The 18,067-nt window shown below is 47.6% G+C and overlaps 1 protein-coding gene across 5 annotated transcripts in view; it reads left to right on the forward strand.

Moving 5' to 3' along the window:
* The window catches only part of SLC39A11 (solute carrier family 39 member 11), a 156,695-nt gene that overhangs the window by 2,473 nt on the left and 136,155 nt on the right, over positions 1-18,067 (forward strand). For all 5 annotated transcript variants that reach the window (XM_081162810.1, XM_081162811.1, XM_081162813.1 and 2 more), the window contains exons 2-3: positions 345-463; positions 4,289-4,327. In XM_081162810.1, the coding sequence (XP_081018936.1) occupies positions 356-463; positions 4,289-4,327 (147 nt within the window). In that variant the 5' untranslated portion in view covers positions 345-355. The remainder of the gene's footprint in view (positions 1-344; positions 464-4,288; positions 4,328-18,067) is intronic.

Below are 18,067 nucleotides of genomic sequence, written 5' to 3' on the forward strand. Positions count from 1 at the left end.
GTAGGGACAGGAGGAATAGGCAGGATGGCCGGGAAGGCTGCAGTCAGACCCTCCCTTTCTCCAGGCTCAATAATCCACATTTTCTGAGCTGCTTTCTCTGAAACTATTTCCCAGTGTTGTAACCTTTTTCACCGTGTCTTGTCCTCTGGTGTCACCCTCTGTGTCCCCGCGTCTCTACTTCCAGAGTCAGATGATTTCACTGAGGGCTGGCATGGTGGGAAGTTGCATACACCAACCCAGGTGCAGGCCAGCTCAGGTGGAGGGGGTCCAAGTGCCTTAGAACATGTGTGTGTGTGCTGAAAGGAACCGCAGGCACTGACCCTCTTTCGCTCCTCTGCACACAGCGGGATCCAGAATGCTCCAAGGCTACAGCACTGTGTCCCAGGCCTTGCTGGGGACCTTCTTCACCTGGGGGATGACGGCGGCTGGGGCAGCTCTCGTGTTCATATTCTCTAGTGGGCAGGTGAGTTGTCTTGACTCAGATCTGGAAGTTCGTGGGGACTCTCAGGCTCTGAACTGCCTCCACTGCGCACAGCAGGGTGGCAGGGTCTCCAGTGCCACTGTGCTCTCATTTGCACCCCCTTCTCCCTGCCAGGCCTGGAGAGCAGGTGTCTGCAGCCCCCGCAACACTTGCTTCTCCCCTCCACATTCCGAGGGAGCAGGGAGTGAGGAGCCCAGTAATTCAGCCTCCTGGAGTCCCCCTCTCTTACTACAAATCCAGGGCTCCTCATTCCCTCTCCCGCCCCCTTTGGGATAAATACACTCAGACCCACCTCACCCTGGGCCTATAGACCCCATACCTGCCCACCCCACCCCACCCCACCCCACCCCACCCACCTTCACTCATCCTTATGCCCCTACACACCCATGCACCCCTATGTGCCCCATGCCCTGCATCTGTCCCTCCCTCTCACCTTATATCTGTTCTACGCTCCCACCCCTTCACCCATACCCCCACCCACCCTCCCCCATTCCCCTCCCCCACCCCCACCCCCACGGCCCACAGCCCACAGCCCACATACCCCACCCCTCTCCTCCCCAGCCCTTGCCCACCTCCTGGGCCTGAATTCCTTAGTCTTCTTCAGCCCTTGCCTCCCTCCATCCCCAGGCCCAGAGCCATCTGTGAATAACTCGATGACTGCAGCCTTGGAAATTGTAGGAGTGCTAAGCGAGTAGGTGATTTCAGATCTAGTTAAACGTGCTGTGAGGCGGATCTGGAAACTCAAACACGCCTGGGAGGTTGGCCAGGGAGTCACTGTTGTGTTAGAGACCAGTTAAGCAGGTATTGATGTCAGCGATAAGATCGGCCTACCCCCGCTGCACTCTCCTCCCTCCCCAGTGGGAGGCTTCGGCTCTGTCAGAGACTTGGAACTCTAGACCCGCAACCCCGACTCCAGGTTACTGTCCACAGGTAGTGAAAACATCCGAAAGCCAGTCCCTGAGTGAGAGGTGCCCAGAAGCCAGAGGAGAAGGCTGCTGGGCATCTCTCCTTCCTGACAGCCACACGGGTTTCACGGGGTCCTATTCCTGAGCCCTCAGGGAAAGAGCAGCCCACGTTTCCACATTTACCAGTTTCTTTTGCTCCGAGAAGGAAGGATCTGAGGGGCACTCTCTGGGGTCTAGCTGGCCATTGAGATCTGAATTAAGTGCAGCACCATGATGAGTAGAACCTCCAGCCCCGTGTGGCCCTCGCCGATGCTGTGGGGCTCTTCAGAAGTGGAGAGCCATCCCAGAGGCGCCCCCTTCCCCTTTGGAGCTGGAAAGGAGGAGGGGTTGCTGAGGCCTTTCCCTGTGTGGAGGCACATAGGAGGTCCCCCAAGACCACCCACATGTCTGCTGATTCACAGAAGGGCCCACGGGACTCCGCATGTAGTTGTCCCTATGGTTTGTTATAATGAAAGGGCATAAAACAGGCTCAGTGAGTGGAAGACACAGGCAGAGCCTAGAGAAACGTGTGCCCAAGCTCCCGCTGCTCCTGCCCTGCGGTGGGCACCCAGGGTGCTCCTTTCCCAGCACTACTTCCATGTGTCTGCCCAGGGACGCCCATTAGAGACTCAGGCTCTTCTTGGGCTCTGGCCACTGTTACCACCAAAATTCAGACTCGCAGAAGGAAGCAGGTGTCCCGCATCAATAGGCTCAGTGACCCTCCTGATCGGTTAGGGAATGGAGGGAGCAGTTTCAGTCCCAAGTTCCCAAAACCCAGCCTTGAGAGCAGGACTTTCTATTTAAGAGCAGGCTCAGGTGGGCTGTGTTAACCCTTTCTGCACAGGAGTGTGTGTGGGAAGTGGGGAGACAAAGGCCGCAATAGGTGTGAGTCCACAGAGGTATGCTCTGTCCCCGAGCAAACCTCAGTTTTCACCCAACTGAAATGGGGGTGCGATGAGGGTCACTTGAGGTAGGAGACACTCAGACATCTGCCCTTTGTTATCAACATTGGTGTAGCTTCACGCAGAACTTGTTTTCCTGACTTAAAAAAAATCGTATTTTAATTCTAGGAAACTGGTCAAATATGGAAAAGCTTGAAGAAATAACTTAGAAAGTTTCTAATCCTACTTCTCAGGAAAAAAACGTATTTGTTCAAATTTGTTCAGTTGTATTTGATTATGCTTAAGTATATACATGTCTATTTTCTTTATGTAATAGGGTCAAATTGTATGTAATGCTTTATAACTAGCTTTTCACTTGATATCATAAGCAGCCCCCATATCCCTGAATGGATTTTTGATTACTTTGATTATTTTGATTACTTAGATGGTTATGTAGTATCGTATCATAAAGATGTACCGAAATTTATTTATCCAATCTCCAGCTGCAGGACAATTCTGTTATGGCCTTTTTTCTTGGTTTTAGAAGTAGTGTTATGATGGACACAAATCTTTGAGCACATATCTGATTAGTTCCTTGAAATAATTCCTGAAAGTTTATTTGGAACAACAGGTTTATTGACCTTAAATAAAAGTGTCATGTTTTTCCTTTGAAGATCCAGATGAATGCCGGTAGGATGGTTTTACCGCTCTCCTTTATTATACCTGCCTGGCTTGATTAAATGAGTTGGCTAGATTAACTTGGCTGATGTCATGGCGTGCCTTGAGAAGAATGTCCCTTGCATGGCTCACTGGGGTCAAAGCCTTCCTGCCACCCCATAGTCACTTGGGGGAAGGGCTGCCTGTGGCTGGAGATGAGCGACCCCGCAGCTCTAGCTACGCAGACCTCATGGGAGTCTCACAGGTCTGATGAGTAACATCTCAACGTGCCTGTAAGGTGTTCACGTGGCTAGAGATTATATTCCTAATTTAGGCCACTTCTTAAAAAAAACACCTTTTGGCTGAAATATAAGATGCATATAGAAAAATACACATTTCATAAATGTACAGCTTGATAATTTTTTCACATGTTCCCATGAAAATAGTACCCAGATCAAGCACTAGAACAGTACCCCCTCTCCCCCCAGCAGCCGTTTTAGGCTCCCTTTTAATCACGACCCACACCCCACCTCCAATAGAAGGCAGCTCCTCTCCTAGCCTCCAACAGCAGAGAGTAGTTTTCTCTGTTTCTATACATTATATAAATGGAGTAATCATGTAGTATGTGCTCTTCTGTGTCTGCCTGTTTCACCCTGTTTGTTTTCCAGTTTACTGGATGTCTCTGCCTGACTGTGAGCGCCATTCATATATATTTTGTGTGTTCTCACTGCCGTATGGTATTCTGTTGTATGAATATATCCTAATGGATGTACCCATTGGATAGTTTCTAGTTTTCAGCTCTCACAAACAGTGCTGCTAAGAGCATTTCTGTACACGTGTTTGGTGACTTTGAGTATGTGTTCCTGTTAGGTAATGTCTTAGGCGTGGCACTGCTGGGTCACAGGGTGTGCCTGTGGTCACTTCAGTGGCTGTGCCAGTTTGTACCCCCACCGGCAGTGCAGGATGGTTTTGGTTGGTCTGCACGCTCCTCGCCAACACTTGTAAGTTTCTGTCTTTTCGGCCAGCTGCTTACTAAAGGTTCTTAGTCCTGATTCACAGAGAATGTAAGAGGTAACATGGGAACCCTTGAAAACTGTGCACCACACTGAGAGGAGACTCTGGCTGTGGGATGGATGGAAAGTTAAAAAAATTCCCCCCCCTGTATTTTGGCCCATTTTAAAAAGGGTCAGATCCAGGCTTCCAGTAAAGCTTGAAAACGCAGGCGTGGGCCAGTCTTTATTCATGTGGCTCTCTTATGGGTTATGGATCCCTCTTGTCCCAGGAAATACCCCTTAGAAACTGAAACACCCTGTTTTCATTTGCAGAGGCGGATCTTAGATGGCAGTCTCGGCTTTGCTGCAGGGGTAAGTAGTATGTCATAGGAGGAATGTAAATTGAGACTTGTTTATTCTGACATTTCTCTGCTGAGAGGTGTTTCCAGTCTCTCCGGGTGTGATCAGGATGGTCTCTGATCTCCAGGTGCTAAGGGCTCCCGCTTATCACCAACCTCATTTGTTCCCAGTGTATTTAATGCCCCACCTCTCTTTAGACAGTGAAAGAGGCTTGTTGGGCAGCTGCCCGAGGGCTTATAAAACAAGATAACATTTAGGAAAGGCCTAGCACTGGGCTTTGTTGGCACTAATTAAACTTCTCTTTCTCTCCCCCCCCCCCCCCCGCCTTAAAAGACCTTTTGTTATAGACATTTTTCAACATATAAAATTTTTAAACATATAAAAATGAGAAGAGAATTCTATGATGTACCCCAGGTATCTGGCAGCCAGCTTCAGTCATTATTGACATTTTGCTAATCTCATTTCATTTGTCTTCCCCCAACTTTCTTGGGAGGTTGGAATAGTTTGTAAAAGGGAATCCCGGACATGTAATGTCACCCAGAATGCCTTGTATTTTTTTAATCCCAGTCACCGTGGCATTAACAATAATCCCTTGCTATACTCCAACACCTGTCCACATCTCCTGTGAGCCCAGAGAGACCTAGGGGTGTGACTAGTTCAGATTCCGTTCCTGGGTCTGTGCATGTCATAGTGGTGCCCTGTGTTCCAGCTGTGTGAGTCCCATCAGAAGGCATATAACGTGCAGTTTTCCCTTTTGGTTGCTCAGGATGTAGTTACTTTCTCCTGTTTGAATAGACCTGTGATTTGCAAAAACTAGCCTGGGGGTGGGACCTCCCAGAGGTCCTCTAAGTCAGCAGCACTGTGGAGAGCAGGTGGGGACACGCCCAGTGTTACAGGGGTGCACCCAGGGTGATAACACAGTTTCCAGGTCCTCAGCTTCTGGTTTGTCCTTCACTGAGCTGCTTGGCCTGCGATGCCCTGACAGCTGGGGCTCCTTTCCCAGGCTCCCTGGCTCAGCCTCCCTTTCCCATTTCACAGGAGAAGGACGGGCTCTCACCTTAGTTCCTTGCCTCTGGGGAGCACAGTCTCCACGCATAAACAGAGGGACCCTGTGTGGTGGTGGTGGTGTGGAGAGAGTGGAGGATGCTAACCGCTGATCACTGGGCACAAATCGTTGAGCAGTTCAGCTGCTGTCCTGCCCTTCGATGTGAATCTAATCAAATCATTAGCACAGAGATCCTTAAAAGTAATTTTCCATGATGGACCACAATGAGATTTGGGGCCTGTAACTTGGAAAGAGTTCACAGAACAAAATGACAATATTATAATAAAATATCTACTTTCCAGTGTCTTGTGTTAAAAAAAAAAAAAAAAGAAAACAAAGGAAAATAGAAACAAATTGGTGCTTGTCTTTTTATAGCAATGACTACTTAATATTTATCCACATATATACGAATGAATTGAAAAAACAAGAAAAAGCCTCATCCGTGAAAATTTGCATTTCCAAGAATATGTTCCTTTTTAATGTTTAATAATTATGAACCATGTACAGTATTATATTTTTGTTGTTATGGATCTGTTTCCTACCACTAATGGTTGTGATGGTAACTCCATCCAGGAAATTGCTTTTAAGCAGTTAGAGCCCTAGGCTCATAGGAAATCTTACAGAATGGAATTGAAATGTATAAATATATTGAAGAGAGGTACGTTAAGGAATCAATAATAGACTCTCTAGCCTAAACTATGCGTTGCTCCAGGATCACAGTCTGTGGGGAAATGTAATTAAATACAAGTTGGAGTAAAAGGAATGAAGCGAATTTTTTGACTTTTGAAGGAGAGCTTGCCTGTGCCTTTCGGTGTGTGTAGAGTATAACTCAGAAAAGTGCATGAAACACAAATGTGCATCTCCGCTTATCTGAACTTTTAGGTGGGTAGTGGTGGGAGTCAAATCCCTGTGCTGCTTGGATACATACGAATGACTGATCAAACAGTTGTTTAAACTGTTTATGTGCTAGAAGTGAGATCGTTTGCAGCTCCATAAACTTAGATGAAAGCCTTTTAAATGTCAAGTTCAAAATGAGTGATGGGGGAGCCTAGTTTTTCAACATTTTTATGGTGGGACACTCAGGAAGTCTTTTGTTCTGTGTTGTCTTAATGCTTCCGACCAGGCATTCGGGGGTCCTGTTCTGGTTTACTTTTAGGCCAGAAGCCGCTCTAAGATTTACGGAGCCAAAGGCAAAAAACAAAAGGAAACAAAGAAAAAACAGAGTGTCTTCAGGAGATGTAAGCATGGATTTGGGAGCATTAAAACACAAACATTTAAGACATAACTTCTTAAAACTACCATCAGACCAGTGTATTATGGTGTTCACTTAACCGTGAGGATCTAAAATAGTTTTACTCCCCCCCCAATCCTCACCTGAGGATATGTTTAGAGAGAGGAAGGAGAGACAGTGAGAGAGAAACATCAGTCGGTTGCCTCCCATGCGCGCCCCAGCTGGGGACAGAACGCACAAGCTGGGCGTGCGCCCTGACTGGGAACCACACCCACAGCCTTTTGGTGTGCAGGACGACACTCCAACCAACCGAGCCACCCAGCCAGGGTTAAAATAGTTTTACTTGTGATTTTTAAAGTAGTTGGTAGGAAAAAAAAGATCCTAAAAGTTATTTATGTGTTTTTGATCAGAATAGAAGTCATTTGCGTTTCTAAAATTGACCTTGAGTATGAGCTGGTTGCACAGAGGAGCTCCTGGCAGGTCACCGGATACATAGAGAGAAGTCAGAGCATAACGTGGGAGACAGCTGGGACTCAGACTCGGGAAACCTCAGTGGCACTGGTGGCTAGGGATGGAGTCTCATAAATGTTTCCCAAACTAGGGACAGGCAGCAGAGCCTAGGTGTCCTGAGCTGTAATGATCACTTATACTTATCAGAGAATAATGTGTATTTAATGTACCTAATCTGTTGGCTAGGACAGTGGGCGATTTTGCCCCCCAGGGATGTTTAGCATGTTGGGTTGTCACAACTGGCATCTAGTGGATAGAGGCCAGGAATGCTGCTAAAACCCCACGATGTACAGAACAGCCCCCAAAAAGAATCATCCAGCTTCCAGTGTCAGTGGTGCCAAGCTGAGATCCTGGTCTAGAGAATTCTGATGTATCACCTCTAGCCACAGAGTGGAATGTATAAAAATGCAGATGTTTTTCAAGTTTAAAAAAAAAAAAAGAGGAAAGCTCCCTTGCCTCTCCCCCTCGATTTCCAGAGGTCACCAGTGTCAACCCTGAGCATGATCCTTGGAGAATTTTTGTTAATCACTTACAAAGTGTCAGGATAGCTAAATGAGCCATAGTGCCCGGTGTCTTAAGGACTGTATTTCCTCAACACAGCTCTGAGTTGCTTTAATAAACATCTCAAGAAAGGGAAAAGCAGCTGTTGGTCAGTTGACTGGGGTCCCATTGCACCTTGTACAGGTGCAATGTGATTGTATAGCCAGTCGTGCATATGTTTATGTATGTGTCATATGTGCATTGAAATACGTATGTAATATGCTGCAGTGACATATTTATACAGTATTTACTTGTGCATCGAAACACATGTTCTTGTAAGAGAAATTTCTGGCACAAAGGGTCATACGTATTTTAAACGTGCTGAGCAATATGTTTTATAGTTTGTTTTTCACATTAGCAGGACCTTGGAAGCATTAATCAGCTCTCCTCCAATGACGCCTCTTAAAACCCATTTGCTTGTCTGTCTCCTGATTCCTTTAATCACCCTCCAAATCTCTAGCAATCACTGTCTTTATCTTCTCAGTGCCTGGGTTTGGCCTTGGTTTGGCCTAAGGCATGAAATTATGGGGAGAAATGTTACCAGTAGATAGAAAGAGGATAGTTGTCATTTTCCGCTGGAGTCCCGGAGTAATACAACCTTAAAGCTGGAGAAGATTTTAGATGGTGATGATAACTAACATTTAATGAACCCTCACTGTGTATAAGGTGCTCTAGCAAGCACTTGGTGACCATCTAATTTTCATACCAGCTCTATGAGGTGTATACCAGGTGCTATTATGTACCCCCACTTTGCAGATGAGGAAACAGGCCAGTATCTATAAGTTGTTCAGGATTGCACAGTGAGCGGAACTGAGATTTGAACCCACAGTCTGACTGTAGAGCTCCCCCTCTTAATCTACCATGCCTTCTAGCTGAAGTCTGGTCCAGCTGCCTCTGTTTACAGACAGGAAAGAAATCCAGAGAGAGTAAAGGGCTTATCCAGAATGGAGAATTGCCAGGTAAGGGCAGAGCCAACACCTGAGAAGTCAGGGTCTGCCAGCATTCAGCTGTGTGACCTTGGCCAAGCTCCTTAGTCTTATTGGACCTCTGTTGACTCTGCTGGGAGTTGAAGACATTGGACTGATGTTTCTTTTTTGTTGTATATTTTTTCCATTGATATTTAGATTTTTAGAGAGAGTGGAAGGGAGAGAAGGGGGGAGGGAGCAGTGAAAGACAGAGAGAGAGAGAAACTGATGTGAGAGAGACACATCGATTGATTGCTTCCCACACTCACACTGACAAGAGCTGGGGATTGAATCTGCAACCTAGGTGAGTGCCCTTGACCAAGAATTGAACCTGAGACCCTTTGGTCCACAGGCGCTGATGCGCTAATCACTGAGCCAAATCGTTCAGGGGCTGGACTGATGTTTCTTTAAGGGCTTCTTGGATCTGCACATTTCAAGGGGTGAGCTCCAGAGAAAGTCAGCATGATCATTTTTGTCATAAGGCTATTGTGAAGTGTTGTGGTTAGAGTTTTGCTTCACCCATTCACCAGTCATCTACTCAATGGTCAGTTTAAACCTGCAATTGAATATCTTTTCATTGGGATGAGAAAGCAGTCATTGTTCCCAAAGATAAATGCATAGATGAATTTGGAGAGGCCCAAACATCCAGGGTCACCAGTTCAATGTTCTTGGCTCTGGTTCTGATGGCTCTTTTCGATGAACTCACGAGAGGTCTCTTAAGTCAACACACATTCCATCGAGGAAGAGGAGTGGACAAGACCCTGAAACTGCAGGAGAGAAGGGCAGCCTCCAGGTCAAGAAGCTCACTTCTAGGCATGAAGAGGCAATTTAATATCTATTATTTAGTCCCACAGGGAGCTGGTTTCTTAGGAAAGACTTTCGTGAGGAGACCTTGTCTGAATCTATGTCTGTGTAGCAAGTGGCAAATAATGTTTTCAGCAGATAATGGGCTCACTGTTGGAAATTAATGACGCTCTCCAGCGATGGCTCCGAGTCTGGAGGGTTGACCGTGACCAGCTATTTCCCATTTCCACGTGCTTTGTGGGAATGCTGCCATGGGCCGCAAGTTCTTGCCTTTCAGCAGTGGCTCGCTCACAAGGAGGGAGAGGAGCCAGGAACCAAAGCTTCGTCAAAGGCGCCCTGTGCAGTTTTAGAAATGGCCCAAACGTGGCTCTGTGTGCAGAAGAGCCGTGCTCTCTTCTTGGAGAGCACCTGCCCAGGATGTGGGAGCAGGGAGAGAACTGTCCTTAGGCCAAGCCATCAACCATTTAGTGAGCACCTGCTGTGTGCAAGGCGTTGTGGGGAGTATGCGAAGATATAACCACTCCTTGCAAGGGACTAAGGTAGGGCCGAGAAGAGAAGCCACATTCACCTGTAATCATGAGACAGGCCAGCATATAGTTGTAAGAAGGTAATTGGCAAAAGGTGATGGGAACCCAGACACTCGGGAATTACATAAGGACCCAGGGGAGACAATTTCTGCTTTGTTCTCTAGATTTGGTGAGATCCTGGAGGTTTTTGAGAGGGTGACATGATCATAGCTGTACTTTCAGAAAGCAAATTTTGTGGGTAGCAGATAGCACAGCCATTGGGAGTGTGCGGGGGGGGGGGGGGGCTGGCGGTAGAGAGGCGGGCTGGAGGCTGTTGTTACTCTAGGTGGCTCCTTGACTCATCAGAGGCCTTGACTTTGGGGGATGCAGAGGAGTTAGGAAGGGAGAAAGCAAAGGACACTCCTGCTGGAGAGCTGAGAGGAATTGGCATCCTTTGATTGTGACTGCGGCCAAAGAGGTTTAAGCTGATCACAGGTGCTGCATTCCTGGGGCTACTTCCCCTGGGGCTGTTGGTGAATTTGGCATCACTCTCTTGGCTTATGGATCGAGGGGGGTACTTTACCAGGAATGGGGAGGCGAGGGGTTGGGGGCGTCCCTCAGGTTTACATCAGGCCTTTCTCATTTGAGTGGGTTTGGAATCTGTGTGTTAGCGCAGTCTCCATGGCAACCAGACACCCACAGCTAGTTGTACTGATGGTGATGCTTCCTGCTGCTCTGCTTGGGATTAGATCTGATTGAGAGTAACTGAGACCTGAAAAAGAGTGGCTTAGTTAGAAAGATTCTTCTTGGGTAGAAGAAAGCCAGAGACTGTTGCTGGGAAAGTAGGAGTCTCTGGGGACCCAGACTTCTTTTTTGTTCACTCTTTTGCCCCAGAGCCTTTTGTCTTCCTTCTCTTTGTATCAGCCAGGTTCATGGGTGACTGAAAAACGACCTCGGTCTGGCATAAGGAAGAAAGAAAATGTGTGAGCCAATTCAGATGAAATATCTGCACGTAGAGGTGTCTTCAGATACTGCTATACTCTGTGGATCAGAGGACATCACCAGGACCTGGGTTTCTCCATCTCCTGGCTCTTCTTTCTTCTGTGTGGCTCCACCTTTAGATAGTCTATCTACATCCCCTCAGGCTCAAGTCTGCCTGTGCCAGTTAGAAACCACCCCAAACTTAGTGGTTTATGTTAACAACAGTTTCTCATTTCTTATGATTCTGGGTTGGCTGGGCTCAGCTGGGAGGTTCTTCTGGTCTTGCCTGGGGTCACTCATGAGGCTGCGGACATCTGGCAGCTTGCCTCAGCTGGCAGGTATGAGAGGGCCTCACTCATGGGCCTGGGGCCTTGGTGCTGCCTGTTGTCTGGGCCTCTGTCCACACGGCGGCTCGTGGGTCAGTAATGTAGCGCAGGCGTCCTTACGTGACTGTGGGAGAGTTCCGAGAAGGTGCAGATGGAGATCGCAAGGTCTCAGGGGGCCTAGACCCTGGAGCTGACACAGATTCACTTCTGTCACATTTGATCGGCCAAAGCAGGTGACAAGGCCCACCTAGATTCTGTGGGAGGGGAAATACTCTCCAGTTCTTGGTGGGGCCTGCAAAATGTTGTGGCTCTGCCCTGGCATCTGCCCCCTCCCCTGCAGAGGTGATGCCCGATGACAGTCCATCCTTCTAGAACCCTGTTCCTTCACTGTTGCCACTGCCAGCTGTCACTGCCACCCGCATGGCCTCTGCCTTCACCTTTTCTCCATCCTGCCTCTCAGCTTCCCTTTGGGCCCCAACTTCCACCCGCTGGGTGAGGTAGCATTCTGTGGCTGACAGTCACGCCACCTCCCTGGAATCCTTCCGTCACATCCCTCTTGAGAGTGGGTGCACAGGCTGTGGAATGGGATGGGCCAGGAGAAATACCTCTTCTTATCTTTTTGCTTCGGCATTGAGTGGTTTTGTTAACTGTACCTGTAGGACTTTGCTTTCTTTTTGTTTTAGGGTAAAAAAGTCTCTTTCCAGTTCAGGCTCCCATCACCTTCCCTCTCTGTGGGGGCGTCTGCCTCATTTTATGAACGTGACTTATGGGGATGAAGAGCGTTTTGCCAGGGGCGGAGCAGTGGAGAGGAAGCCTGTCCTGGTTGTTCTCGGGTGGGGGTGTGGGCAGAGCAGAGGGAAGGTGCCAGACTGTGGTTTCTCTTTGTCTCATTGACCCTTGAGTTTGATGACAAAGGTGGAGGCCACGGAGCTATAATCATGGGCTGAGAAGCATCGCTGGCTGCCTTGCCCGGGGCCTGGTGAGAACCGGGTGCAGGATGGAGCTCCGGGCTTTGTTGGCCTCCCTGATGCCTCCCACCCTGAGGAATGGGCCTTCCGAGTGCCTTTGTGATACTGCAGCTGTCCCGGCGGAGAGGAGCCCCTCTGGGCAGCCGAGGCTGGGAAGCAGAGCTCTGATCCTCTACAGTAATAAAGAGGGTGTTTGGGCAGAGCTCTGATCCTCGGCAGTAATAAAGAGAGTGTTTGGGCTCAGACTGGGAGTCCAGAGCCTTTGGGTTGTATTTCTAGTTGAGCTGCCTGTAATCCCTGTGATTAGCCGCAAGTCTGTTACCTCCAGGCTTCTCATGGCTCCACGGAAACTGAAATCCTTGTCCCTCCTCCCTCCTGCCAGTAGTGGGAGGTCAAATCCATCCCGACCCTTTATTGCTTCTGTGCCCCCCGGAGCAGAGGGTGAAGTACCAGGGGGCAAACGCTTTAGGAGCCGACCTTCGCTGTCAGGGTGCCCTGACTTTTAATCCTGCACCTGACTTTGGCTCGGGGCTGTGAGCCGTTTCCCCAGCCTGGCCAAACAGCTGACGGATGGAACCCCAGGCCCGTGGAGATTCAGCTCCAGATCTGTGCCTTTGACGGGCAAGTGAAGGGGGGCCTTCGCACTTACCTGTGTACAGATTTCTTTCTTTCTTTTTCTGTAGCATTTCTTTGGAAACCTCTCTCAGTTTCTGAAGCTCTGGTCTTCTTGTGAAGAAATTAACCTCGACAGCCCAGGGGCTAAGTGAGTTAGTTCTCCAGGATGGTGGAAAAAAAATTTATATTTGTTAAACGCATAAACAAGAGCAAAACAGATTAGTATCATATTTAAGGCAGGAGGAAGGGGCACAGAGTCACTGCCTGTGTATAAGCTTTAAATAGATTACTGATTCAGATTTGCGGGACACTTTGCAATTATGCATGAAGAAATCCATGGGGTGGGGATGTCTGTAAGCTGACTGTAGGAACACTTGCATCTTATGGGCTCATGAGCCCTAAATGTTATTACGTGGCATTGGTTTATTGCTTTATATCTTCTAAAGCACTCTCCATCCATTACCTCACGTGACCTTCATAATAATCCTGTAGCTGTAGGTTTTATTATTTGCATATAATAGATGGAGGTTGGACTGTGTTCCATGCTGGACTCCTTTGTCTGACCTGGCCATGGGAGGTAGGGTGGTGGAGAAAAGAAGGGAGCCCCCAGTGGTCCTCTTGTACCCTCCCCCCACCCCGGTGTGCCAGGCACTGTTTTAGACACTGAGGATAAAACACTAAACAGCAAACAGAAATTCCTACCCTTGTGGGACTGCCATTCTAGCAGAGAGTCACATGATCACAAACTGTACAATAGAACATACAGCATGTCACACAGAGATGTGATGGAGAACCATAGAGGAAGGAGGAGGAGGAGAGTGTCCTGGCGGGGGTGGGAGTTCTGAGGATTGCAGTCTTAAAAAGAGTAAGGCCGTAAAGATGCTAAGAAAGTATTCCTGACATGTGGGAGGCTCACAATACATTTTTTTTTTTTTTTTATGTAGTGAGCAAATAAACAAATGATCAAATGGATGGATGGATGAATGGAGGATGAATGGATGGAAGGTTGGTTATAGATGGGTGGATAGATGGATATGGATGGATGGACAGATAAATGGATGGACGGATAAATGGATGGATGGATGGATGGATGGATATGGATGGATGGATAGACATGGATGGGTATGGATGGATGGATGGATATGGATGGATGGATAGATATGGATGGATGGATATGAATGGATGAATGGATATGGATGGATGGATGGATAAGTAGATGGGTGAATGTATATGGATGGATGGATGGATGGATGGATGGATGAATGGATGTGGATGGATGGATGGATATGGATAAATGGATATGAATGGATGGGTACAAGAAAGAGGAGGGTGAGTCCTACGCCCTATAGATCTGTGCTTACTTGAGAGCCTTAGTATACCTAAATATTTTCATACTCCCCCACCCCATATCATGAATCATTGTGCAGCATGCTCAGTGGGACCTCATCTCATGTGGCCCCTGGAGAGGTAGCCCCTCCCTGCTGGAGAGAGCCAGCATCCAGCTGGCTTGGAACAGGACTGCTCCTGGCAGTGTGTAGCTTGTGTTGGAAAGTAGATTTTTCCTGGCCAGTCAAGGGAGAGTTTTGCCTTATCACAGATTCCACTTCGGCCTTCTTATCATGGACCTAGTTCCCAAAACGTCAGGGGTTTGCCTGCTCCGTACCTCTGGGAGTATGGTCGAGAGCTTTCTCCTTAAGGCAACAACATCTCATTTTCCCCTCCACAGTCTTCCTTGACAAGCACCTGGAGCCCTCTGTGCTCACTCTTTATAGCGATTGTCTGTGGACTCTAATTGCTTGTTCACGTCTCCCTTCCCAAACTAGACACATCTAGAAGGCAGGGATTGTCTTTTCCCTGTTGAACATTGGTCCCTGGTACAAGGGTTAGAACACAGCCGACATTCAAAATATTTTTGAATCAAGTGTTGAGTGAGCATGGCGTGTGCATTAGAGGTTTCCTTGGGGTTGGCTGCCCTCAGGCCTACCAAGTTCCTCCAGATCTTCTGTATGCACTGATTTACCTCCCTGGAACACCAGAATGAAATCTCAACAAATAGGCAGTGAGAACACCCTCCCCACCGAGTCTGTAAGGAAATCGGTCCTTCTGGTTCTCCCAAGGAAGAAACTAATTGAATGTAAGCTCATTACATCTCTGAAGCACTTTGAAAATTTCCCCACGATTTGATTATGATGAAATTCTCAGGATGTGGTCATACCAGGAAATGTCTCAAACCATCAGCAGCTGGGGTGAGCTGAGGGCAGGGGGCATTGGGCCCTGAGGGGTAGGGCCTTTTTCTGGTGGACATGTGATGAGCTCTGGGGCCACCTTGCTTGGGTTTGGTCCTGGTTTCTCAACTGATTAGTTGTGTGAGCTTGAGCTCGTTACTTAGACTTGTGTAAGCCTCAGTTTCCTCATCTGTAAAGTGGAGATAATTGTCTCCTTTACAGGGTTGTGTGGACGAGTAAGTAAATATACTTGAAGCACTTAGCCTAGTGATTGGCACTTCGTAAATGCCCAAAACATCTTGATTATTACCTGACATTAAGGGAAATGGGTGTAGGACGCGAGAAGTTGGGATTGGTGTGAGCCAGTGAACTTGGGTGTTACGGTTTTGGATCCGCCTTCTTCATCCCCAGTTGATTGTTTCCCACACAGACTCCTCCAGGCCTTTCTTCTCAGGAGCATGGCCTTCTGTACTTTCTCGTTTATGTATAAAAACATGTTCCTTTACTTAGAACGTCCTGAACCCTTTCTTATTTGGTGGATGCATGGCACTTCCTCGTACAAATTGGCCATGATGCTTGTTCTCAGCTTTATTGAGATAAAACTGAATTACACTAAGCTGCCACGTGACCGTGGCATTTTTTACCAATGACTTGTTGGGCATTTAAGTTGGGCTTGATTTTTGGAATCATTGTTTATTTTTATCAGGGTCCGAGATGCACCCATCTAGAAAGAGCTAATGTTAATAAAAGGCTTATAAAGAAAAAACGAAAGCAGCCCCCCCCATGGCCCCATTGTGTTCTCTAGAAGTAACCATTTGTTGGTTTCTTGAGAAAATTTCCCCCCGTTTCTAAATAAATGTATTTTGCAATTGCTTGCTCGGGGAGCCAGTGCCCTTTGGTCCTGGCGAATGCTGTTTTATGTCCCTTTAATAGCTTCCCCCGCCAGTCCTTTGCTCTCTCTCTATTAGTCTTATTAGTTGGCTCTTGGACTTCCTGGGCTGAGCCTCTCATTTTCCTCCCTTTGCTCGTGTTATTTTATAATCTCTCTGCTGTTTTGCTCCGCATGGTGGGAAATTTCATTGACTCGAACTCCATAAAAAGAGCAAACGTTTCTTTTTTTGTTGTTTTCATGGTTTCAGTGTTGGAAAAATCTTTCTTGTTCTCCCTGTGGTTTTTCCCCCTCCAGCATCCTGGCCTCTTTCATAGGTTTATCCCATGCACTCGGAGCCCTCTCATATTAATAATTGGTCTTTCTCTTTATATGTGTCCCCTCCCTGAATTCCCAGGTTCCTTCTGAAATCCTTCATTTTTCCTGTTTGGTTATTTTCTCACATAGCATTTGCTCTAATTGTAAAAAAAAATAGAGATGCATCATACGCCTGTGTAGTATCTAACATTTATAGAGTCCTTAGGCCAGTTTTTGTGCTAAACAGTTTACGTGCACTATTGCATTTGGTCCTTAAAATGGCTCTAGGAGAGAAACACCACCTGCGGGATGGTTGTAAGGTCAAGAGCAGGGACTCAAGAGCCACCCTGTCTGGGACTGAATCTTGGCTCTGCCGCTTACTAACTGTGTGACTTTGTTAATTACTTCACTGCTCCATGCCTCAGTTTCCCCATAAGTGAAGTAGGGATAAGGTACCTGACTATTAATGTTAGGAGGATTAGGAAGGTTCCTGGCAGGTGGTCAGTCTTTATGTAAATGTTGTTTTTCATTTAATTTTACTTAGGAGTGTCACTATTTCTCTTGTTATTTCCATTTTCCATATGAAGAAATAGCAGCCCCGGAGAGATGCTTCACCCCAGGCCTCCCAGCTGGGAGCTCGAAGTGGTGGGGCTGAGGCTGGGGTCAGGCAGTCTGGCTCCAGAGCCATGCCTTCTACCTGCTGTGATGTATTTGCCTTTCATAAAGTGGGAGGGAGAGAAGAAAAATGGATGGTAGATCTGGCCCAGAATTGCTAGTGGGACTAATCAGGGTTGCCAGATGAAATACAGGATGGCCAGTTAAATTTGAATTCAGTTAAGTAACTTTTTTTTCTAATTTGCTAAATCAGGTAAGCCTAGGTGGGGGGCTTTTTCTTACTCCATCTAGTCCCTTCTTGAGATTCTGTCCCATCACTCCTGCCCTCTGCCCTCCACCTTCCAAGGACCACTGCCACCATACTGATGGGAATCTCTTACGTTCCTCAGGTGAGTTAGGACAGAAAACACTGTGACAACCCATGTTTTCATGGGTGGTGAAAATGTAACGTGATTTTGTTTGGAATAAGGGTTGGCATTTTCCTTCTCGTGACCATGGAGATCCTGCCTTGGAGCCTCTCTTTCGAGCAGAGAGGCACAAAGCCAGTCGTTTGGTGGTTTGTCAGCTCTCTGGGGGCAGATCAGGAAAGCAGGGTAAACACCCCCTCCCTAGGTGTTTGAGTTTTTTCTCAATGGGTTCACTCTTCTCTCCTCCTTCATATGTTGGCAGGGCTACTTCGCTAGCAGCCAGACCCGGGACAGATTGGATCAGCGTGAGTGGGTGGTGGTGTTGGGTGGGGAGGGCTTGACCAGCTGGTGCAGTTGTCTGTCAACAGGCCGAAGTTGAGAGGGTGCTGATGGTTGGTGGCTGGTTGCCACGGAGAGGGTGCCGTGGGCAGTGTCATGTTCTCGCTGTCATGGTGAGCAGCTGGTGAAAAGGTTCAGTAAGGTTGCCCCTCCCCCTCTTTTTAAAGTCTGCATGGAGTTAATGGTTTTGGCATCTAGCTAGTGTGAACCTACTTTGAAAGGCCTGAACTACTTAGTATACTTGCCCCTCTCTGTCAGTCAAATAGTCGGTCTTTGGAAGAGGAACAGGGAACTCCAACAAAGAGTCTAAATGGCATTTGACTCTGGAGCGCTGTGGTCATGTTTAGGTGTAGCTACCATCATTGCCAATGGGTGCTGCAGTCCAGGTGGGCGTCTCACACACGGTTGTTGCCGAGTAAATATGCCTTGAGTTGATTGCGCTTGGGAAGGGGAACTCAGATTTGGAGCAGGACTGGGCTTGCTTGATGG

Source organism: Miniopterus schreibersii (assembly GCF_964146895.1).
Source record: "Miniopterus schreibersii genome assembly, chromosome: 16".
Taxonomy (NCBI): domain Eukaryota; kingdom Metazoa; phylum Chordata; class Mammalia; order Chiroptera; family Miniopteridae; genus Miniopterus; species Miniopterus schreibersii.